Source organism: Nerophis lumbriciformis, linkage group LG18, assembly GCF_033978685.3.
Source record: "Nerophis lumbriciformis linkage group LG18, RoL_Nlum_v2.1, whole genome shotgun sequence".
Taxonomy (NCBI): domain Eukaryota; kingdom Metazoa; phylum Chordata; class Actinopteri; order Syngnathiformes; family Syngnathidae; genus Nerophis; species Nerophis lumbriciformis.
The window spans coordinates 30,577,501-30,603,538 of NC_084565.2; the positions used below are offsets into that span (position 1 = coordinate 30,577,501).

General features: G+C 37.4%; 1 protein-coding gene across 2 annotated transcripts in view; it reads left to right on the forward strand.

Annotated features, from left to right (window-relative positions):
* Nucleotides 1-26,038, forward strand: part of rxrgb (retinoid X receptor, gamma b) — a 112,120-nt gene that overhangs the window by 18,188 nt on the left and 67,894 nt on the right. The window contains exon 2 of one of the 2 annotated variants that reach the window (XM_061978025.2): nt 18,845-18,995. The exons of the other annotated variant lie outside the window; for it this stretch is intronic. Within the exon in view, the coding sequence (XP_061834009.1) occupies nt 18,929-18,995 (67 nt within the window). The 5' untranslated portion in view covers nt 18,845-18,928. The remainder of the gene's footprint in view (nt 1-18,844; nt 18,996-26,038) is intronic. 2 annotated transcript variants of the gene reach the window in all.

Consider the following 26,038-nt stretch of genomic DNA (forward strand, 5'->3'; position numbering starts at 1 on the left):
GGGGCGCGCCCCACTGGTGGGGAATAGAGACATGACAGGTGGGGCGCGAGGAACGGGAGGAAATTTCACTTTAAATTTTTTTTTTATCATTATATTCTTAGATTTTTTTTTTTTACTATGCTTTCATTTTCTATACACACTGTAAATCACTTTGTGATTCTGTCTGTGAAATCCGCTATATAAATAAATGGAAATTACCGGTACTTATTTTTACTGTAGGCTTTAAATTTCTCGGTACGAGCGAAAGTTTGACAGACATAGCAACAGTAACTAATGGGGGCGGGGCTAAGCGGAACAAACTTTCGCGCGGATGGGTAGCAGGCTAATGTGTGGACCACAATTACACAAATATATACATTTGTGACTCGCACCTCAAAGGTCGTCGAGCCAGAGCCAGTGCCTGCAGAGAAACAAAAATCTGACGAGTGCTTCACCGGGAAGCACTCGCGTCAAGGCAGCTCAGCCCCGAACTCAATGAGGTTTTAACAGATGTTGTGAGCGCGGTAAATTTGATCAAAACACGACCACTGAAAGTGCGACTGTTCTCTGCACTGTGTGAGGAAATGGGAGCTGATCATACAGCCGTGCTGTTTCACAGTGAAGCAAGGTGGCTCTCCCGGGGAAAAGTGCTGTCACTTGCCCTGTCTTGCCAAATGCATATAGCTCCTCCTTTTTTTTTGCAAAGATTGCAAAGTGGCACTTTTATTTTATTTATTATTGAACTTGATGCAAGTTATTTTATTTATTATTGAACTTGATGCAAGTTATAACACTTTTTATTTATTTATTATTGAACTTGATGCAAGTTATAACACTTTTTTTGATTTATTATTGAGCTTGATGCAAGTTATTTGATTTATTATTGAACTTGATGCAAGTTATAACACTTTTATTTGATTTATTATTGAACTTGATGCAAGTTATAACACTTTTTTTGATTTATTATTGAACGTGATGCAAGTTATAACACTTTTGTTTGATTTATTATTGAACTTGATGCAAGTCATAACACTTTTTTTTATTTATTATTGAACTTGATGCAAGTTATAACACTTTTTTTGATTTATTATTGAACGTGATGCAAGTTATAACACTTTTTTTGATTTATTATTGAACTTGATGCAAGTTATAACACTTTTTTTGATTTATTATTGAACTTGATGCAAGTTATAACACTTTTGTTTTATTTATTATTGAACTTGATGGAAGTTATTTTATTTATTATTGAAGTTGATGCAAGTTATACCACAGCTGCACAGTTATTTTATTTATTATTGAACTTGATGTTATTTTATGTTATTGGGTTTGAATGTATACAACTTGATGTTCAATAAATTTGAAAATGTTAAAGCTTGGCATTAGTGCTCTTTTGGGGCGATGGGGGCAGGTGGGGCTTGGAAACTCCCCCTTGTCCAAAGTGGGGGATGACAAAAAAAGTTTGAGAACCACTGGTTTAATGCATCCAGCGGGGTATCACAACAAAATTAGGCATAATATTGTGTTAATTCCACGACTGTATATATCGGTATCGGTTGATATCGGAATCGGTAGTTAAGAGTTGGAAAATATCGGAATATCGGATATCGGCAAAAAATCCATTTTCGGACATCTCTAGTTTTCGTCATTGCGCGCAATAAACCCAAGAAGCGAAGCTTCAATAAAAAGTGGCTTCAGGAGCCATTTTTCAGCAAATGGCTCACTTATGAAGATGGATATATTTTGCACGCCATGTAAATGGGCTAAGAAAAAGAACACCTTTACGACCGGGTGCACTGATTTTCAAAGATCCCTCCAGGGCCGATGTAATGTAATGGGGGTAGCACCCTCCACTTTACATTACCGGCAGTGGGTACCTCCAGTTCCGCTCTTTAGTCGGAAAGCCGTCGATTTGTTAAAACTCTTTATATATGTTTTCCACAAAGCCAAGCGAACATCCACCATGCTATTAACATTCCTGAACATGCTAGCGCTCCCTCTCTTAACCTGCCCACTCACTTACACACGTCACTCACCCCACATACCGCCATTCTTAAAAGGGAACACACAGTTTATGGCCATCAGCAAGCCAGAGATGAAATGCTAGAGGCATTGAGTGCCACTCTATTAAATGACATTGAAACTAACTTGCCAAATTCTAAGTTTGTTGACATTATTTGCCATGAAAGTGCAGATGTGGCGGTTTTTAAACGACCGATGATCTACATACAGGTGAGAATAAACAATTAAATTTGTCATATGCATGTATGCCTTGGCACACCATTATCATCATTACATGACCGAAGCAAAACACTTTTTACGCTTTTATACTGAAATAAATACACCTACAACTTATTAAATGAAAATATAGAAAAAAGTTTAGAAGTTTAGATCCATGAAGGAAAGAAGAAAGTGAATGAATGTTTATAACTGATACATTATATATGCATAAAAATGTGTTTTCTTTTGTATTATTATTTTGGTAACACTTTAGTATGGGGAACATATGAACCAATAATTAGTTGCTTATTAACATGGGGTTAGGGTTAGGGTTAGGGGTAGAGTTAGAGTTAGGGTTGGGGTTACGGTTAGGGTTAGGGAAGACTTAGTTAATGGCTTACTGGTTGTATAATAAGGCCATGCAGAATAAGGCATTAATAAGTACTTAATAATGACTAATTAAAAGCCAATATGTTACTAATTTGCATGTTAATAAGCAACTAATTAATGGTTCATATGCAGTGTTGGGTTAGTTACTGAAAACCAGTAACTAGTTACAGTTGCTAGTTACTTTATTTCAAAAGTAACTCAATTACTAACTCAGTTACCGGTACTTACACCAAAAAGTAATGCGTTACTGTGGAAAGTAACTATATAGTTACTTATTTAAAAATAAATAATTTAAGGCTCCCATTAATGCCCCTTTAGCCTTGATTTCAGTACTATTATTGCACTGGAGAATAATACAATCTGTTGATCAACTTAAATCCATTTGCACCACTGAACTCTGCTAAGCAATGTGGTCTACATACAACACACAAAGACAAAGATATGTTTCAAAGAGCCAATTTATTTCGGGCCAGAACAAATTGACAAAACTATTTTAAATAGCTGCAACATAACTCCAAAGACATGCACCTGGGGATAAGTTGATTGGCAACACTAAATTGGCCCTAGTGTGTGGATGTGAGTGTGAATGTTGTCTGTCTATCTGTGTTGGCCCTGCGATGAGGTGGCGACTTGTTCAGGGTGTACCCCGCCTTCCGCCCGATTGTAGCTGAGATAGGCTCCAGCACCCCCCGCGACCCCAAAGGGAATAAGCGGTAGAGAATGGATGGATGGATAACATACATAAGTAACAAACAGCATAATAACAACATGTCACAACATAGCTGTAAACCTGGTTTCACCCAAGGAAGGCACACATGACATGATTATATGTCATGTCACTATATACAGCACACATACTGCTATACACACGCCTAACCAGGCGTTTTTTTCTCTCAAGGAATTGTGAAATAAAATCATGTCTTCAGGAGATCAACACTGTACTAAAGCCCAGAACATAATAATGTAAAATAACGCAGTAATGCATCATGTAGTAACGGTAACTGAGTTACTGAATATAAAAAATAATGCGTTAGACTACTAGTTACCGACGAAAATAACGGCGTTACAGTAACGCGTTACTTTGTAACGTGTTAGTCCCAACACTGTTCATATGTTCCCCATACTAAAGTGTTACCATTATTTTTAATGAATTAAGTAACGTTTATGACAACCTTTTTTCCAAAACACAATATAGAATGTGAGATATAAAAAGATAATGCATACATTTATCATTTGTTTTCAAAACAGCTACAAAAAAGTGGGATCCCAAAAATTTACTGTGGGTGCCCATTTTTATGACTTGATTTTGAAAATTCCTAGCGCCAACACTGCACACACCCAACGTTCTCATGTGCGCTCTGATATAAGTCTGCCTATTTAGAGTTCCAGGCACATTTTGCGTTTCGAATTTGATACATTTTTATAAGGTAAAGTCATTAAACAATTGATCGAAATAATAGAATAGAATAGAATGCCTTTTATTGTCGCTATACACAGGTACAATGAGATTAAAAGCAACTCCAGTATCAGTGTGACAGTCTACAAATATGCAAAACACAGGAAGTAAAGAAAATATTGCCAAAGGAGGTAAGGTGCACAGTCCATCCTGAGAACGAATGTTCTGAATGTGTTGTTTAAATCTTAAATATTATACTATATATATATACAGAAGCATTCAGACTGTGGGTGGAAAGTAAAACTTGCACACAGAGAGGTGCTAAACTATAAAATCAGTGCCTATGAGAGTTCACCGGGGTTATGGCTTTAGGGAAAAAACTGTTCTTGAGTCTGTTTGTCTTAGACCTGATGACCCTGTAGCGCCTTCCTGAGGGCAGCAGGTCAAACAGGTCAAAGCCAGGGTGGGAGCTGTCCTTGATAATGTTGGTAGCTCGGCTGGGGTACCGGGAGGTGTAAATGTCTATCAGGGAGGGAAGAGGGCAGCCGATGATCCGCTGTGCTGCCTTTACACTGCAAAAAGTCAGTGTTCAAAAACAATAATTTTTTTTTTTTTTTTGAACGAAGCAAAATTATCTGCCAATAGAACAAGAAAATTCGGCTTGTCAAGACTTTCCAAAACAAGTGAAATTAGCTAACCTCAATGAACCCAAAAATACCTTAAAATAAGCACAATATATTCTCACTAATAACAAGTGCACTTTTCTTGGTAGAAAATAAAAGAGACCTTTTTGCTCAATATGTTGAAAAATATTCTTAAATTAAGTAAATGCTAGTGCCATTATCTTGACATAATGATATGTGCTTGGCATCATGATTTTTTTTTTCATGCTTGAAGTAAGAAATTATTACTTTAAAAAAGTAGTTTTATACTTGTGAGTGTTGATGACAGTTGATATTCTAGTTTCAAGCATGTTTTACTCAATATAGGTCATAAAATCTCAGTAACAAGCTGTAATATCTTACTGAGATAATTTAGGACCAAAACCCTTAAAACAAGTAAAACACTAACATAAAATCTGCTTAGTGAGAAGAATGATCTTATCAGACAGAAAATAAGCAAATATCACCCTTATTTGAGATATTTAATCTTACTTAGATTTCAGTTTTTGCAGTGTACCACTCTCTGGAGCCTCTCCCTGTCTGCAGCGGTGCAGCTGCCGTACCATGCTATGATGCACTATGTCAGCAGGCTCTCAATGGATGAGCGGTAGAAGGTCAGCAGCAGGTTGGAGTCCAGGTTGTACTTCTTAAGGACTCTCAGGAAGTACAGCCGCTGCTGAGCCTTCTTAGTGATGGCAGTAGTGTTATCTGACCAGGAGATGTTGTCAGAGATAAGGAAGCCAAGAGACCGTTGATATAGATATATGAATAAACTCTAAATCAAAGCTTTTTTGTAATCAAATTAATTGATTTAGTCAACTGATCGTTGCTGTAATAACCATTTCATGTTTAATCTGAACCTTTCTACAAGAAACCAACTGAACTGAACAACACTTTGAATAATGTTCTATAAGGGAACAGAGGGCGTGCAAATTCAATTACTTGTAAAGTTTGCAAGACAATTATTCACACTAATCACCTGAGAATAGAAACTGTCAAGACTGAAGTGTCCAGCTGCTAGCATATCAAAAATATGCTTTTAAATAAACATTAGCATGCGGTAGTGGCAGCACAACCCCTGTTGCACGGGCACTTACTTACAACACACATTGCTGAACAGATTGTCTTGTCTGCGGTGCACCTGTGTGAGGCTGCATTAAATGTGCAAACACTACTTTGGACGGCGGCCACCAGCAGTAATCAGATCCCTTCGTCGACAGCAGCCGGGTAAAGACACTCCACCCGAGGAAGGTGGAGGAGACAGGCGTTACCGCAACCAAGACATCGCCAATCCCAGGGAGAGAAGCCGAAATAGTCCTTGAATGCATTCTGTTTCATAATAGAATGAAGTGTGGTGTCCCACATAAAACACTGTGAATTAACCCCGGTGCTCTAAATTTAGCAATCTCACACGTTATAAAGCGAGCTGACAAGAGATAAAAAGGAAGACATTTACCTTTTGAACACAAGTCCATCCTAGCCTCTAAGATTAATTATATGTATTTGTTTTTTTTTTTGCTTGGCTTTTCCACAATATTCATTAGTTGGATGCAAATTAATAACCTTCATCATTTAATTGATTTTACAACTCAACTTAAAAAGTTGCACTACACGTTTCTATGGCTGCAACCTTCTACTATCCAGGTGAGAGCATGATTTATAATCTAGAATTAAATTTCACCAGTGCAGAGGCGAGAGAGCAGCTCCCCCCCAAAAAAGGGTAACACTTTAGTATGGGGAACATATTCACCACTAATTAGTTTCTTATTAACATGCAAATTAGTAACATATTGGCTCTTATTAGTCATTATTAAGTACTATAAAACATAGATAAATACTTATAAAACTAGAAAAGCAGTCAGACTACGCAGAGCTGGCGAAGGTAATTAATGGTAAAAAAAAAAGTGTCATGTCCGTTATATTCGTCTGCCGCTGCCAAACAAGCTGCAAAATTGTTCAGATTTAGCATCGTCTCAAAACGTGGGCGCATTTGTTCTTTAGCGGAATGATATAAACGGAGTGAATCATCTTGTCAGTCATCCACTCTCTTTGTCTCTGTGGGCGGAGGTGGTTGAAATACACACACAGAGATGTTCAACCTCGTAGTGTACAGTAAACGTTAGGATTAAATAACCAACTAACAAAATAACTAACAAATCCCCAGAGATTACATAACCTCCTGGCAGAGATCACAAAATAAATAAATAAAAATAAATAAATAAGGCTAAATAAATCTCATTTAATCCTGCCCTTTCAATTCTGCAGTTCCTGCAATTCCTATTGCTTATATTAGTGCATATTTTTTTCTTTTTGTCAATGGATGTGTTTAGTACTTTATCTATTGGTATACATCAACACCTTGTTGTTTGCAATATTTCTGCAAAATTATTTTAAACGTGTTTTTTTTATCCTAAAATGTTATCAAATTTGCAGCAATTAAACAAAGTGCATTTAGAAAATTTAACATTTAAAAATGTATGTGTATGAAATTTTCGCAATAATAATTCATTTCTGTTAAAATATTAGTATTTTTTAAAGTTAATTTAAACGATGCCAGTAATTTATTTTGATTAATCACAATTAACTGTGATTTATCAGATTAAAAAAGTAATTGTTTGGCAGCACTATTATAGTGTGTGTATATATACATACGTATATACTATGTATATGTATGTATATATATATATATATATGTATGTATATATTTACATATGTATGTATATATATGTATGTATATGTACATATGTAGGCATATATATGTATGTGCAGTATATATATATATGTATGTATATATTGTCATGACTTGGACTTTGACTTGGTTTGTTCTCCCGAGGTGCAAATGAACATTTGGACCGGATGTGGCGTGAAGGTAGATACATTTTTAATAATAACACTCAAAAGAACAAAAGGCGCGCTCAAGGCGGATGTACAACTTGACTAATGAAAACAAAAGACTTGCACGGGGCAAAAAACTATGAACAATAAAAAACACTAACTGTGGCAATAATAAACAAACTTACTTGGCATGGACATGAAGTGCGCAGATGTGGACAGAGTGTGACAGGGGGCATAAAGGCGAGGATGTCGTCAGGACGAACAACAGAAAATGAAAAGCTTAAATAACAGACATGATTAACGAAAACAGGTGCGTGACTCAAAACGTGAAACAGGTGCGTGACGTGACAGGTGAAAACTAATGGTTGCTATGGTGACAAACAAGAGTGCACAATGAGTCCAAACGTGGAACAGGTGAAACTAATGGGTAATCATGCAAACAAGACAAGGGAGTGAAAAGCCAGAAACTAAACAAAACATGACTTAAAACAAAACTTGATTACACAGACATGACATATATGTACATATGTATGTATATAGATGTATATATGTACATACAGTATGTATGCATATATATGTATGTATATATATATATATGTCTATATATATATATGTATGTGTGTATATGTATGTATGTATATATGCATGTATATATATATATGTATTTGTGTATGTATGTATATATATATACAGTATGTATGTATGTATATATATATATATGTCTATATATATATATACTGTATATGTCTATATATATATGTATGTATATATATATATGTATATATATATGTATGTATGTATGTATATATATATGTCTATATATAGACATATATATATATACATATATATATGTGTATATGTATATATATATATATATGTATATATGCATATGTACATATGTATGGTTATATATACATATGTATGTATGTATGTATATATATACATGTATATGTATATATGTATGTATATATATATATATATATACATATGTATGTATGTATGTATATGTATATATATATATATATATATATATATATATATATATATATATATATATATATATATATATATATATATATATATATATATATATATATATATATATATATATATATATATATATGTATATATATATATATATATATGTCTCTATGAATGTATGTATATAGTTTTAATTCATTTCAAACATGCACACAGCTTACATCACAAATTTCCGGTTTCTCATTACAGCATGTCCGAAAAGGATTAGGAAGAAGCAGAGCTTATTTATTCCTACCCCTTTTCCATTTCGTTGCAATTTCTCACGCATTTGTTAGTTCACTTTCTGTGCTCAATTTGTAACACAAACACATTTAAATGAATAAATAAATAATTAACGGCTCAAGAATCTTAGTTGTTTATACTTTGTGAGTCACATAATGAGATAAATAAGATTATTTATATTTTTTGATTAGGGTTAGGATGTGTATCAGGATTGAACAGTCTCTTAAACTGGATCATATTAGAACATTGTTTGACTTCTTTGATATAGATAAAGGAGTAAAACTGACAGAAACAAGGTATACAATGTATAAAAAGTAAAAAATAAACAAAATAAGTAATACCTTGATGAAGTAACAATAAATTAAGAGTGAATACAGGAGGATAATAATACAGAATCTACAAGAGTGAAACCAACAGAAACGCAAATGTAATCCCCTGCTGGGATGTAGGGTTTATTTAAGTTCCTTTAGGCTTTGCCGTGTATTGTTCACCAGAGCCTCTAAGGTATATTTTGGGCCCGTGTTTGCATGTGGCTTTTAGCTTTTCTCTCTCCTTGTTTGCTTGACCCACAGTCCAGCATCCTAACAAGACAATTCCTGACTTCCTGGAATGCCACACATGCGAAACGGCGGCGATAAGGCCAAGCACACCTTGTATATTAATAATAACCACCGCCGTGCACAGGCGGCTGACCAAGTGACCGCTGGCCCATATTTTTAACATCATGGCAGCAAAATTAATCACAGATGTTTGGAGGGAGGTGGAACATGGAGGTTAGCATTCTTTGGCACCTCGAGGATTTTGTATTTACTGTGGCGTGTATAGGCCAGGGCGTCATTACTGTGTAAGATGCCAATGAATGCAGCCAAGTCGGGGAACCTGACACAATACTGTGTTCCAGTTGGCTTTAAATCATGCCTCTGTGTAATCCGCAGCATTTCATGTGTTACAATAGTTTGTGTTTTCCTTATGTGGCAACCCTCTGTCAACCAATCAAAGCTCCATATACAGTACTGTACATTGAACTTTGCAGCACTTTTGGCAACGGAAAAGGGTTTTTTGTTACTCTAACCCAGGGGTCTGCAACCCAAAATGTTGAAAGAGCCATATTAGACTAAAAATACAAGAAAAAAATCTGTCTGGAGCCACAAACAATGTAACAGTCTTATATAAGTGTTATAACGAAGGCAACACATGATGTACCGGTAAGTGTCTATATTAGCTATAATCAAAATCAAAATTCCTTTGTGACTCAGGCTGACGCAAATCTTCGTTACATAATTTTTTTAATTTATTTTAAACATTTTTACAACATTGGAAAACATCCGTAAAACAGAGGTATCTCAGAGGGTGAGATAACTCAGGCTGACGCAAATCTTCGTTACAGAATTTTTTACATTTATTTTATACATTTTTACAACATTAGAAAACACTCAGAGGGTGAGATAACTCCTGGAAATTACTGGCAAAGAATGGCCAAAGATATATATATATGTGTGTGTCCAAGTTAAAGGAAACAGCAGGCTGTCTTCTTCTAATGGATTTATTACAATCTTTGCAAGCTGGGTAGCGTTCGCTGTGGTCTGGAACAACATGGCACACAAACAACTATCAGAAATGTAGTCAATATTACATACAGATAATGTGTCAAGAGACACACACACTAGGTGTGGTGAGATTAATCTCTGCATTTGACCCATCACCCTCACCCCCTGGGAGGTGGGGGGGGAGCAGTGAGCAGCAGCAGTGGCCGCGCCTGGAAATAATTTTGGGTGATTTAACCCCCAATTCCAATCTTTGATGCTGAGTGCCAAGCAGGGAGGTAATGGGTCCCATTTATATAGTCTTTGGTATGACTCGGCCGCGGTTTGAACTCATAGACAATCATTGGTACTTTAACTTTAACTTTAACATGTGTAAAGGATATCAAAAGAGCTCAAATATACCTACAAACGAGGCATAATGATGCAATATGTACATACAACTAGCCTAAATAGCATGTTAGCAACGATTAGATTGCAGTCATGCAGCGACAAAATAGGCCCGATTAGCGCTCCAACAAGTCAATAAAATCAACAAAGCTCACCTTTGTGCATTCACGCACAGCATAAAACGTTTGGTGGACAAAATGAGACAAATAAGGAGTGGCATAAAACACGCCTTTCTGTGCCAACGTCGGAGAAAATTGTACATGTAAACAAACTACGATGAGTTCAAGAACCGCCGAAAATAAGACAAAACGGCGGTCGCCAAATACTCTCATCAGTGACATAAACAGTGGGATTTCTAACAATTAGGAAGGTTTGTGTCATGTTTGTCTTACAGAAACCATATTAAAACAAAAATTATATTTTTCCCTCATTTTTTTCCATTTTTCATACATTTTTGAAAAATTTCCAGGGAGCCACTAGGCGACGCTAAAGAGCCACCGCATGCGGCTCTAGAGCCGCGGGTTGCCGACCCCTGCTCTAACCCTAAAAAGTACAGGATTTCAACAAATGTCTCAAATATTCTTTATTTTCATCTTAAATTAAATAATTTTTGAACATTGACAGGAATTTATCAATTCCCCCAGGATCTCGTGGGCCTTTTTTGAGTTTGCAGTTCTTCTCAAAAATTGCAATATAAACTGCATGTTTTTTTGTTTTTTTTTGGTGTTTGTTCATTCATGAGAAAGTGCAAGTTGCAGTACATTGTTGTGATTTTCCCCTCTGTAATTATAATATGGAAATCTGCTGAACAAAAAGTAACTAATAAACAAATATAAATAGTAGGGTTGTATGGTATACCAGTATTGGTATAGTACCGCGATACTAATTAATCATATTCGGTACTATACTGCCTCTAAAAAGTACCGGTCCCCCGACGCCCCGTCCCTCCGTCATCGCCACGTCGTGACATTGCTGGTTTACGAGCAGAGGAGCATATCCGGCAGCGCACAATCAGGGAGTACTTACAAGCAGACATAGTGTGTAGACAGAAAAGGGAGAATGAACGCATTTTGGCCTAAAATCTAAAGATAAAGGTGAAGTTATAACACTGAAAAGCCCTCAGGAAGAGGTGCTTTAAGACATGGCTAGCTAGCTAGCGGCTGAAGTTCATCCGCAGTCGGCAATGTTTTAGCCACTTCTAAATCACTGATCCTCGCCTCCATGGTGACAAATAAAGTAAGTTTCTTACAAGTATCATCCCTGCAGGACGAGGAATAGCTAGACATGCTTCACTACACACCGTACATCACCGGCGTCAAAATGTAAACAAACACCATTGGTGGATCTACACTTAACATCCACTGTAATGATATCAAGTACAGGCACGTATCTAGTCGATAATACTATGATCACGTCGATATTTTTTGGCATCGCAACATCTTCTTTAGTTTTTTTTTAATTTAACAGAAGTGTAGATAGAACATGTTAAAAGAGAAAGTAAGCAGATATTAACAATAAATGAACAAGTAGATTAATAATTTATTTTCTACCACTTGTCCTTAATAATTTTTTACAAAATAATAGAATGGAAAATGACACAATATGTTACTGCATATGTTAGCAGACTAAATTCGGAGCCTTTGTTTGTTTACTTACTACTGAAATACAAGTTGTATAGTATGTTCACTATTTTATTTAAGGACAAACTTGCAATAAGAAACATATGTTTAAAGTACCCTAAGATTTTTTGTTAAAATAAAGCCAACAATGCCATTTTTTGTAGTCCCCTTTATTTCGAAAAGATCGAAAGGTTCCCAAAAGTAACGAAATACATTTTTGTACCGGTAACAAAATATTGATTTCGGGACAACACTAATAGACACATATATTAGTGAGGTAGCTGGTAGTTCTGATAATGTCTGTTTGCAGATTTTCTCGATGGATGTATTTTATACAGTATGTAAGTCACTTCTTTGGCTGGTTCCCACCTATTTGTGTTCTTACAGTATAAGTGTAGAGACTCCAGTCGCTACAGATTACGGCCGCAGAACATTAGCATGTTGGTTCCTAGAGCCAACACAAATCTTGGAAAAAAAACCTTCAGATATGCTGCTTCCTGGTCATGGAATGACTTACAGAAGGATCTGAGGCTAACGGTATTCTTCACTTTGGGGGAATTCCAGTCCATTTTAAAGGATTGAGAAACCAGTTGTATTGGTCAATTTTACTTCTCTTTTTAAAATGTTTTTTTACGAAAACATTGAATGTTTTTACAATCGCAGAACATTAGCATGTTGGTTTCTAGAGCCAACACAAATCTTGGAAAAATAAGCCTTCGGATATGCTGCTCCCTAGAAGGATCTGGGGCTAACTGAACTCTTCACTTTGGAGGAATTACAGTCCATTTTAAAGGATTGAGAAACCAGTTGTATTGGTCAATTTTACTTTTCTTTTTAAATTGTTTTTTACGAAAACATCGAATGTTTTTACACTCGCAAGAACAATAGCATGTTGGGTCCTAGAGCCAACACAAATCTTGGGGAAAAAGCCTTCAGATATGCTCCTCCCTGGTCATGAAATGACTTACAGAAGTATCCTAGGCTAACTGAACTCTTCACTTTGGAGGAATTCCAGTCCATTTTAAAGGATGGGGAAACCAGTTGTTTTGGTCAATTTTACTTCTGTTTTTAAATTGTTTTTTACGAAAACATTGAATGTTTTTACGCTCGCAGAACAATAGCATGTTGGTTCCTATAGCCAACACAAATCTTGGAAAAATAAGCCTTCAGATATGCTGCTCCCGAGAAGGATCTGAGGCTAACTGAACTCTTCACTTTGGAGGAATTCCAGTCCATTTTAAAGGATGGGGAAACCAGTTGTATTGGTCAATTTTACTTCTCTTTTTAAATTGTTTTTTTTACGAAAACATTGAATGTTCTTACGCTCGCAGAACAATAGCATGTTGGTTCCTATAGCCAACACAAATCTTGGAAAAATAAGTCTTCAGATATGCTGCTCCCTAGAAGGATCTGAGGCTAACTGAACTCTTCACTTTGGAGGAATTCCAGTCCATTTTAAAGGATGGGGAAACCAGTTGTATTGGTCAATTTTACTTCTCTTTTTAAATAGTTTTTTTTTACGAAAACATTGAATGTTTTTGTGAAAATGTTGTAAGTATTTTTATTTCTAACTATAGTGCGTGACTGCTGTTGTTTTGTTGTTATATGTATTTCTGTAACTCTGTTTTGCTGCCCTCTTGGCCAGGTCACTCTTGGAAAAGAGATTTTATTCTCAATTAGTTTTTACCTGTTAAATAAAGGACATTGATTGATTGATATTGAATACGGAATATATTGTCAGTGTATTATCTGTGAGTATTTCCATACAAATCACTTTACTTTAGTTATTTGTACCAGTATGGTATTGTTTTCAAATAATATTTCTTATCTAAAAGTGTGTTTTATATTTTTAAAAGTGTTTTGGGTTGCCAATAAATGGATTTAAATTATTTTCAATAGGCGGGGCTGCTTTAAGGTACAAGCATTCTAAAGTACAAGCTTGGTTGTGGAACGCAATGTGCTCGTAGTTTAAGGCACTGCTGATTTGGCACTGTTATCTGTTAACATGTAAACGATAGCCTGCCCTACTCTTGACAGCGTTTGGCAGTGGAAATGAAAATATGAGTTATACATATCAGTTCTGTTCACAGTGTAGAATATATCCTATAGGCAGGAAGGCAATGGTGGCATCTGCTCCATCAATAGTGGAATGTCCTTGTAAAGAGATAGGGCCTGATCTAATAAAGGTTTGCATGTATTAAAACACAAACTTGATAGTGCATGCAACGATCTCATCTACTAAGCTTAGGCACAGAGGATTGTGTCTCTTATTTGAGCAAAAAAGCAGCGCGGTCACAATGTCTACCATGCAACATGACATGGAAGTGAAAATGAGCATCAGAAAAAGCTCAGAGGGAATAAAACAGCCACCTATATTAGTTGCACATTTGTTCTCTGTTTTTGACTATTGGGAGGGACAAAGCTGGATGTAGGGCTGGGCGATATATCGAGTTTGTAAGATGTATCGATATATTTTTAAACAAGTTATGAATTAAGATTTGGACAAATGTATGCATCTGGATAAAACATTGATTTGAGTATTTTACCATGTAAGCCCAAATCAAAACTGTTCTCGAGTTGCCATATTTCGCACAAGAAATGCTGCGAAATGTACGCCAAAGTGAGGAAGATCATAGCCGCATAATTAAGTAAAGTCTCTTACTTGGCGCCAGGCCCGGCCCTAACCAATCTGGCGCCCTAGGCAAGATTTTAGGTGGCGCCCCCCCACATCGGCAGTGAAGTGTATATACTCACAAGAAACCGAATAGCTTTGTCTTTGACCTTTTTTTTTTACTTACAACTATATCTAATATATAAAGGGGTGGAAAAGTGACTATTACCTGCATGGCAAACATTAGCTAACCAGAAGGCAATAACAATGTAAACAAAAAACACCTGCTTAAAAGATCTAATACAATTGTCCCTAACGTTACATTATTATTTTCCATAACAATTTAGCCCCCTCCACAATATTAACCCGACGTTAAAACAGATTATAGATTAGCAATTGCCGAATCATGTAACATTAGCTTAATGCTAAAAAGCCAGGTTACTATCACATTCTGTAACAGACAAATAATTTCATGTAGGCTAACGTTACCTACCTGCTACCTCTGTCTTTTCTCGTTTCTCCTCCTCTTCTTTTCTCTTTTTTCTTCCCTGGGCACCTGACAGTTTTGGCCGTTTTGACATCTTGTGTTGATTTTTTGATGTGGTGACGTCCAAAAAGAGTCATGATACGGGAAGGGAGGGGCGCACCGTGCGGGGGGTTCTCCCCGGTGGGGGGGGGGGCGTAATGTTGTAACAAATAATATTTCTATTAAATAGGCTTTACTTTGCATTTTAATTAACGTGGGATTATTTTTTGTATTTAGAAATAATAGTACCAACTTTTATTTTATTTTTTTTTTCTCCAACATTTGTGGCACTGGCGTGGCGCCCCCTGGTGGACGGCGCCCTTAGCATTTGCCTATACGGCCTATGTCACGGGCCGGCCCTGCTTGGCGCTGACCAGAACCGTACTTGTGTAAAGTCCATTACATCGTCGACTGGGTATTAAAAAGTGCCTGCCTGCAAATACATTTTTTATCCCAGTTTGATATATTTTGTATTATTTGCACAGCTATGTTATTTAGTTTATGTAGAAATAATATTTTTGTTACGTACGGGAGGAGTAGAACGACACAGACATAAGGGGGCATTTATTTATTATATATATATTTACAATATATATAATAAACCATAAATAATATAACCGAACAATACTAATACTTAAACAGGGGGAAATGGAGTGTGACTAGATCCAAGGTGTGTGTGTGTGAGACTATGTGTGAATTAACTGTTGTGTGGTACCGTAATGTTGAACAAGAGGAAGGACAAGGCAATAAGGCAGTCCGTGGGCAGGCAGGTAGTCAGGGCGAATAGCGAGAGGTCGAGATCCAAGAGGCAGTCCGGTAAGCGGGTGGGGAGGACAAGGAATGACGAGACACACGGAGGTCTGCAGTAGGATTGACAAGGAGGACACGAGACAATAAAAAATGACGGGGAAGAAAAACATGAGCAAGATTGCATAAAGCATGATGATCGCTTATTGTACACCAACAGAAGGTTACGTTCCGGCGCGGGATAGCAGGTTGAGTAGGCTTATAAAGGAAGGTCTGATCATCAGCTCCAGGTGTGCTGATTGCCTGCGATTGATTGCAGCTGCTTGATGAATGCGCACTGACATGCGCCCGGGCCGTGACAATTTTTCTATTTTATTTATGTTATGTAATTCTGTGCTACTTAAACAGTTTATTTTCTGTGCTAGCTGTTAATACCCATCTTGACTAACTGGGTTAATAAAAGTGTTTACAGTACAGTTGTCATTCACTTCAATTTCAGTGAATCTCGCTCAAAAATAAATATCTTTATATGTATACTTTCACCGGAAAATATATAGATATATATCGAATATCGAGTTTAAGTAAAAATATATCGAGATTAGGGTTGTACGGTATACCGGTATTAGTATAGTACCGCGATACTAATGAATCATATTCAGTATTATATCGCCTCTGAAACGTACCGGTCCCCCCCTCCCCCTCCGTGCCCGCGTCGTCGTCACGTCGTGACATTGTTGGTTTTACGAGCAGACGAGCATGTTCGGCAGCGCACAATCACAGAGTACTTACAAGCATACACAGTGTGTAGAGTCTGTAGATAGAAAAGGGAGAACAGACGCTTTTTGGCTTAAAAACTGACGATAAAGGTGAAGTTATAACACTGAAACGCCCTCAGGAAGAGGCTAACGTCCATCAGCCGTCTGCAGTGTTTTAGCTACTTCTAAATCACTAATCCTCGCCTCCATGGCGACAAATAAAGTAAGTTTCTTACAAGTATCATCCCTGCAGGACGAGGAATAGCTAAACATGCTTCACTACACACCGTAGCTCACTAGCATCAAAATGTAAACAAACGCCATGGGTGGATCTACACTTAACATCCACTGTAATGATACCAAGTACAGGCACGTATCTAGTTGATACTACTATGATCACATCGATATTTTTTGGCATCACAACATCTTTTTTCGTTTAAAAAAAAATGTATATTATGTTTATAAAGTCAGGAAATATGTCCCTGGACACATGAGGAATTTGATTATGACCAATGTATGATCCTGTAACTACTTGGTATCATCCAAAACTAATGTAAAGTATCAAACAACAGAAGAATGAATGATTATTAAATTTTAACAGAAGTGTAGATAGAACATGTTAAAAGAGAAAGTAAGCAAATATTAACAGTAAATGAACAAGTAGATTAATAATCAATTTTTGGGTGACAGTGTGGCGCAGTTGGGAGAGTAGCCGTGCCAGCAACCTGAGGGTTCCTGGTTCGATCCCCACCTTCTACCAACCGAGTCACATCCGTTGTGTCCTTGAGCAAGACACTTCACCCTTGCTCCTGATTGGTCGCGGTTAGAGCCTTGCATGGCATCAGTGTGTGAATGTGTGTGTGAATGGGTGAATGTGGAAATAGTGCTTTGAGTACCTTGAAGGTAGAAAAGCGCTATACAAGTATAACCCATTTTACTATTTTTACAGCTTGTCCTTAATAATGTTGCCAAAATAATAAAATGATAAATGACACAATATGTTACTGCATATGTCAGCAGACTAAATTAGGAGCCTTTGTTTGTTTACTTACTACTAAAAGACAAGTTGTCTTGTATGTTCACTATTTTATTTAAGGACTTAACTGCAATAAGAAACATATATTTAATGTACCCTAAGATTTTTTGTTAAAATAAAACCAATATTGCAATTTTGTTGTGGTCCCCTTTATTTAGAAAAGTACCGAAAAGTACCGAAGTAATTTTAGTACTGGTACCGGTACCAAAATATTGGTAATCGAAATATACTTTTTCGTCCATATTGCCCAGCCCTAGTTGGCTGTAAATAATTGTCTTAGAATTGTAGCGCACATGCTATTCAGCACTTGTTATTTGGATGGATAGTAAATCACTTGTCAAGAAAGAAGACACTGGGGCGCTGCTATGGAAAATGCAAACTGAACTGAAGTGTATTGCACGGTGCAGGCATACTTTCACAAACCCTGGCAATGGAAACGCACCTCAACTGTAAATAAACGTTGTTGGACGACAATGAGAGCGTCTCCATGTACTCATGTCTGATCCCCTTTTAAGCATCAGTAATCGGAAACTACAGCTTGTACTGTAAGTGTGACACCCCCTGCCCCACACCCTGTCCTGGTTGGTGCCAGCTTTTAGTGCCCCCCCCCAATCCCTCACCACCAATGTAATGCCAGACACCATGCACTATATAACAGGTGTCCCCTGCAAGGGTTTTAAGAAGAGAGCGAGACGCACGAGTTGATTTGTGTCATCAGACGGTGCAGCAAACAGTTCCTCTGGGATTGATCTCAAGGGAAGGATAATCTGGCTAATCTTGTAACCGGCGCTGGCGGGCTCCGCCTCTTTCTTCTCTCCGCCTCCTCACTGTTCCTAAAAAAGTGATCCGGAGTTTCCGCCTCATTTTTTTTTTTTAGTCCGTCAGCGTACCGTCACGCGAGTCTGAGGAGCCAGGCAGGCTACTGGCGCCCTGCGGGTGCCGCACACTTGCAAGCGAAGGCATGTGGACACCTGCGACATCACCTGCAGCTGGAGGCGGACCCGGGCGGGAGCTGGCTTACGGCCACTGTGAGTAGTCGACTCTATGCATCCTTGTAGGGCGGGGGTCAGCAACACACGGCTCTCGACCCGCATGTGGCTCTTTAGTGCCGCCCAAGTGGCTCCCTGGAGCATTTTAAAAAAAATTATTGAAAATGGAAAAAAGGGAAAAAATATTTTTTGGGTTTTAGTATATTTTTTGTTTGAAGACAAACATGACACAAACCTTCCCAATTGTTAGAAAGCCCACTGTTTAATATGTTTGTGTGCATGCTTCACTGATGAGAGTATTTGGTGAAAATTGTTTTGTCCTACTCATTTTGGCGGTTCTGAACAGTTGGTTTACATGTAAAATCTTCCACCCCTTCTTTGTCTCATTTTGTCCACCAAACGTTTTATACTGTGCGTGAATGCACAAAGGTGAACTTTGTGGATGTTATTGACTTGTTGGAGTGCGAATCAGGCGTATTTGGTCAGTGCAAGCTAATCAATGCTAATATGCTATTTAGGCTAGCTGTATGTCCATATTGCATCATTATGCCTCATTTGTAGGTATATTTGAGCTAATTTAATATCCTTTACTTTTATCCTCTTTGTATATAATTTAGTTTTGCATGTCTCAAGACACATTATCTGTATGTAATATTGGCCGCATTTCGTTTTTTGTGTGCCATGTTGTTCCTTTAACTTGGACACACACATCTATAGCTTTGGCCATCAAAAGCCAGTAATTTCCAGGAGTTATCTCAACTTCTGAGTAGCCTCTGATTTACTAATGGTTTCTAATGTTGTAAAAATGTGTAGAATAAATATTACATTTCAACATTTCTGTCAACAAAGATTTGCTTCAGCCTGCGACACATAGTAATTTTAATAGTAGGCTATTATAGCTAATATAGACACTTATATCATGTGTTGCCTTCATTATAACACTTATTTACGGCTTTAAATTTTTGTGGCTCCAGACAGATTTGTTATTTGTATTTTTGGTCGAATATGGCTCTTTCAACGTTTTGGGTTGCCGACCCCTGTTGTAGGGGATAGCAATAATTAGAGGCAAATCAGAGTCTATTGCTCCTTTTCTTTTTCTTTTTATCCCACACAAAGCTGGAGTGCAATTAGATGCATTATGGTAATACCTTTAATCTCTGAACGCTCTTTTTTTAAACTCATATTTTTCCCAGGTTGAAACTCTCCGAGCAAATGATATGTGCTGATTTGTTGTGTTTTAATTTTTGCCCTTCATCAAGCAAAGAACAACATATGGCAACCTCAGTAAATTAACTAAAACTGACACTGGATACTTCAAGTCATGTTTTACTTTTTTTTTTACAAATAAAATTAAAAGTAATTGAATAAGAATTTTAAACAGGAAAAATAAATATAGAAAAACATTTCTTTAAATATAGTTTTAATGATACTGTACTAAAAATAAATTAAAGTAATTAAATGAAAATGATACATGAAATATATATTTATAATTTTAGTCTCACATTTTGTTTTTAATTAAATATGTTGATATTAAAAAAATAAATGCCTCCATTTTGGTGCTTTTATGAATAGTTCAATGCCAAGGATTGTTTAGACTAGACTTAGACAAATTTATTGATCCACAAGGGGAATTGTTCCACACAGTAGCTCAGTTTCAAAGGATGGAAAGGGTAAGGATGGAAAGGATAATGCAGGTATTAAGTAGACTAAAAATGTACCATAGTAGCAATATAAATCATAACATATATGTAATATTTACATATGACATATTAGTGTGTTTTGGTTCCGGCACCAGTACCAAAATGTATTTCGGTACTTTTCTAAATAAAGGGGACCACAAAAAATGTCATTATTGGCTTTATTTGAACAAAAAATGTCATGGTACATTAAACATATGTTTCTTATTGCAAGTTTGTCCTTAAATAAAATAGTGAACATACAAGACAACTTCTCTTTTAGTAGTACCGGGTAAGTAAACAAACTAAGACTCCTAATTATTGTGTCATTTATCCTTGTATTATTTTGTCAAAATTATTAAGGACAAGTGGTAGAAAATGAATTATTAATCTAATTGTTCATTTACTGTTAATATCTGCTTACTTTTTGTTTTAACATGTTCTATCTACACTTCTGTTAAAATGTAATAATCACTTATTCTTCTGTTGTTTGGATACTTTACATTAGTTTTGGATGATACCACAAATTTGGGTATTTATCCAATACCAAGTAGTTACAGGATCATACATTGGTCATATTCAAAGTCCTCATGTGTCCAGGGACATATTTCCTGACTTTATAAACATAATATACATTTTTAAAAAACAAAAGAAGATTTTGTGTTGCTAAAAAATATTGATGTAATCATAGCAGTATCGACTAGATACGCTCCTGTACTTAGTATCAATACAGTGGATGTTAGGTGTAGATCCACCAATGGCGTTTGTTTATATTGTAGCGTCCCGGAAGAGTTGGTGCTGCAGGGAATTCTCGGAATTTGTTCTCTAGTGTTTATGTTGTGTTGCGGTGAAAATAGTCTCCCAAAATGTGTTTGTCATTGTTGTTTAGTGTGGTTTCACCATATGGCACATGTTTATGACAGTGTTGGCGTTGTTCGTACTGCCACCCTTAGAGTGACATGTTGACTAAGTACACCCTTCATCGACATGTGATTAGTGTGTTCAAAGTTAAGTTGATCGTCATAATGGTCAATAATCGGACATGATGAAAAGTTGTCTTGAAATTGTCAACAATAGACAAATTTCAATACAACTATTATCATGACTCCGGTGTGCTGAGGTCATACTTGCCAACCTTGAGACCTCCGAATTCGGGAGATGGGGGCGGTGTTGGGGGTGAGGTTGCGGGGGCGGGGTTGGGGGGCCGGGGTTGAGGTTCCGGCAGCAGCCTTGCTCGTCCAGCTTTTCTGGAGGAAATTAAATTCTTTTTTCCAATCATTTTGGAACTTGCAAGCGTATTTTTTCTTCTTACTCGTCGTCGCCTTGTCTCTTCTTCGTTCTTCTGCTTCGTCTCCTTCTTGTTGTGTGTGCAGTTGTGCACTGAGCTCCAAAAGCCGTAGATGTTATTGTAGCGTCCCGGAAGAGGATAGTGCTGCAAGGGATTCTGGGTATTTGTTCTGTTGTGTTTATATTGTGTTACGGTGCGGATGTTCTCCCGAAATGTGTTTGTCATTCTTGTTTGGTGTGGGTTCACAGTGTGGCGCATATTTGTAACAGTGTTAAAGTTGTTTATACGGCCACCGTCAGTGTGACATGTATGGCTGTTGACCAAGTATGCCTTGCGTTATCATTAAACCAGTTAAAAGATCATACAACCTGTCGGAATTTCTTGACATTTTCGAATAAAGACCATTGTTAAACCCGTCCAGCGCTACATTATTATGTGACTGGGCCGGTACGTTGTTTATATGGAGGTAAAGCGGACGCCTGGACAGCATGCGGCTGTTAAGGGGTGAAGGTTTCAGGTGAGAGAGGACGTTAAAGGCAGTGTCTTTAAGGCACGCCCCCAATATTGTTGTCCGGGTGGCAATCGAGAGAAATTCGGGAGAATGGTTGCCCCGGGAGATTTTCGGGAGGGGCACTGAAATTCGGAAGTCTCCCGGGAAAATCGCGAGGGTTGGCAAGTATGGCTGAGGTGTGTAATGAAGTATGTATAGCAATCACTCGTCCTAAATGGTTGATACTTAATATAAATGTACTCAATTTGTCTCGCGACGGGTGGGGGACCGGTACTTTTTAGAGGCGGTATAGTACCGAATATGATTCATTAGTATCGCGATACTATGTTAATACCGGTATATCGTACAACCCTATTAGATATACATTATATAATATTCATCTATTTTCTACCGTAGGCGGGGTACACCCTGGACAAGTCGCCACCTCATCGCAGAGTATATGATATATACTGATATATTGTATTATTATATTAAATTATATTTTTATATACTATATACAATATATAACAAATCCCAATTACCATGTACAATATTACAGTATATGTAACAGCTGCAGCAAAAAATAAATAAAATAGAGAGTAGATCCAGCAGAAAATATACATTATAATTATATTTATATATATATTTATTTGCACGGAAATATTCACAGACAATATATTCCGCATTCAACATCAATCAATCAGTGTCCTTCATTTAACAGGTAAAAACTCCAGAAATACATATAACAACAAAACAGCAGCAGTCACACACTATAGTTAGAAATAAATATATTTACATTATAACTTAATCATGTCCAGATTGGAGGATTTCATTGATTGCATTAAATGCAGCATCTGTTTATTGATTGTTTCATTCAACACACGTGACCCAATCGCGGCCTTAAATAAAGGGAAGCCCCCTGCTGACAGGGACCTCCCCACTGTATGCCTCGTCCTTCACTATTTGCACGCCTCTCAACACCCGTCCCTTCCCACAGCCGACCACCCCCGCCCCCCACACCCATCCTGCTTGATCTCACTGCCGCGCATCTGCTGGCCAGCATCCTTCATCCATCATCGCTCGCTCTGCTTTTGTCTTCTGCTCCTTCCTGTGTTTTAAAGATGTGGTGGGAGGTGTTGACGGGCTGAGCCGGTTTTGCTGGCACGCGTACTGTACTCGGACCCCCAGCTGGCATCTGTGCTCGGGTGTGCAGTCGTGCTCTTTTCACCTGTGTCCTTAAACGGAACACACACTCATGTCCTGTCGCCTTTAAAACATTGGGGATACGGTACAATATATAGGGGCTTTCCAGTGACATATGGCAACATAACTTTTGAGTTAGGCAACCAGATGAATCAACTTTAACAGTTTTAAACATTCGCTTTAGGGATTTGCCGATCGATTGGCCACCGATCTTTGCGAAAAAGTATGTGTTTAATGCCGATCACAAACGCCAATCTTCTCTTATCTTGGTATGTGCTTCCATACACAGTGTGGAGCCGCTTCCCTAAATCGATATGCATAACCGGAGAGAAAACCAGGAGCAGGCGTGCTAATAGATACGATTAGCTGGCTTTTTTTAGGGACCGAGTCCCTTTGGGACAGAGGATCCTATTGTTTTATTATTATACCGCCGCCTCTTTGAGCTGTAATTTGACCCCCTTAACATGCTTCAAAACTCACCAAATTGGACACACACATCAGGACTGGTGAAAATTGCGATCTCATTAAAAAACCAAACCCCAAAACTCAAAACTGCCTGTAACTCCCAGTAGGAATGTCATAGAGATATGAAACAAAAACCTCTATGTAGGTCTCCTTTAGACCTATATTTCATACACTGACAACCCGCAGCAAAAATCAACAGGAAGTTTGCAATTCCCCCTTCAAAATAAAAGTTGTATAAAAACAGTCACCTTTTTTCAAACATTATCCCCTCTAAGCGCGTTTGTCGTGTCGTCTTCAAATTAGCACAGGAGAGAGATTGAACCCTTCTGATTAAAAGCTGATGAAAAAGTTTTAATTACTGCTCCAGTTTGGATTTTATGAGCCCTCAAAGTCGGTCCCGTCCATCGCTGCTTGCAGCTTTAATTTTATATTTGTTTTTTGTCCTGTCCAGCTTCTCAGACAAATCATATAGTTGATGTAGATGCCCATATCGGCTGTTCAGATTTACTTTACAAAAGAGAAGTGTAGGATACTTCTCTTGTTGCCTTTTTTGTATTTGACTTTATTAAATGTATTTACATTATCATTTGGTGCAGCCGGGCCGGAGCAGGAGGGGATAGAAAGAGAAAAAAAGGAAGACAGAGGGGGAAATTGTGGGGACAAGAGGGGGATTAGACAGAGAGACAAAAACAACAACAAAGATTAGCTGGCTTTAAACGACATCAAGAAATAAGTGCTAAGTCAACTTTAAGAAGTGTAGCAGCTAGTGTTGTCCCGATTCCAATATTTTGGTACGGGTACCAAAATGTGTTTCGATACTTTTCGGTACTTTTCTAAATAAAGGGGTGTCACAATTGGGTCGCATCTTACTGCGGGGGTAGTTCTCCCAGGATGCAGACGGGAAACTCCGGACGAAGCGTGCAGGTAGGATATGATTTATTTGTCATAAATCATACGACATACAAAAGACAGAAAACAAACAAAAGAGACACGTGCCGTTTGCACGGGAAGCTAAGGCCAAAACTTAGCTCAGGAATAGAGAAACATAGACGCAGGAATTAACCAATCTGTTGCATACTGCAAATAAGGAAGCCAGGCAAAGCGTGGCGAGAAACGGGAATAAGTAGCTCTCTGATTAATGCCTGGCAGCAGGTGAGCATCCTGGACAATAATCAGAGGCAGGTGATACTAATTTGCACCCATGGCAACGAAAACAGAATTGGGGTAGTGGAACTAATAGAACAAAACTAAACAAAACATGATCCGGGCAACGGATCATGACAAGGGGACCACACAAAATTGCATTATTGGCTTTATTTTTAACAAAAAATCTTCGGGTACATTAAACATATGTTCGTATTGTAAGTTTGTCCTTAAATAAAATAGTGAACATACAAGACAACTTGTCTTTTAGTAGTAAGTAAGCAAACAAAGGCTCCTAATTTATCTGCTGACGTATGCAGTAACATATTGTGTCATTTATCATTCTATTATTTTGTCAACATTATTAAGGACAAGTGGAAGAAATTGACTTGTTCATTTACTGTTAATATCTGCTTGATTTCTCTTTTAACATGTTTCTATGTACACTTATGTTAAAATTTAATAATCACTTATTCTTCTGTTTTTTGGATGCCTTACATTAGTTTTGGATGATACCACAAATTTGGGTATCAGTCCGATACCAAGTAGTTACAGGATCATACATTGGTCATATTCAAAGTCCTCATGTGTCCAGGGACATATTTCCTGAGTTTTTAAACAAAATATAAATGTTTTTAAAACAAAAAAAGATTTTGTGATGCTAAAAAATATCGATGTAATCATAGTAGTAATGACTAGATACGCTCCTGTACTTGGTATCATTACAGTGGATGTCAGGTGTAGATCCACCCATGGCGTTTGTTTACATTTTGACGCCGGTGAGCTACGGTGTGTAGTGAAGCATGTTTGGCTATTC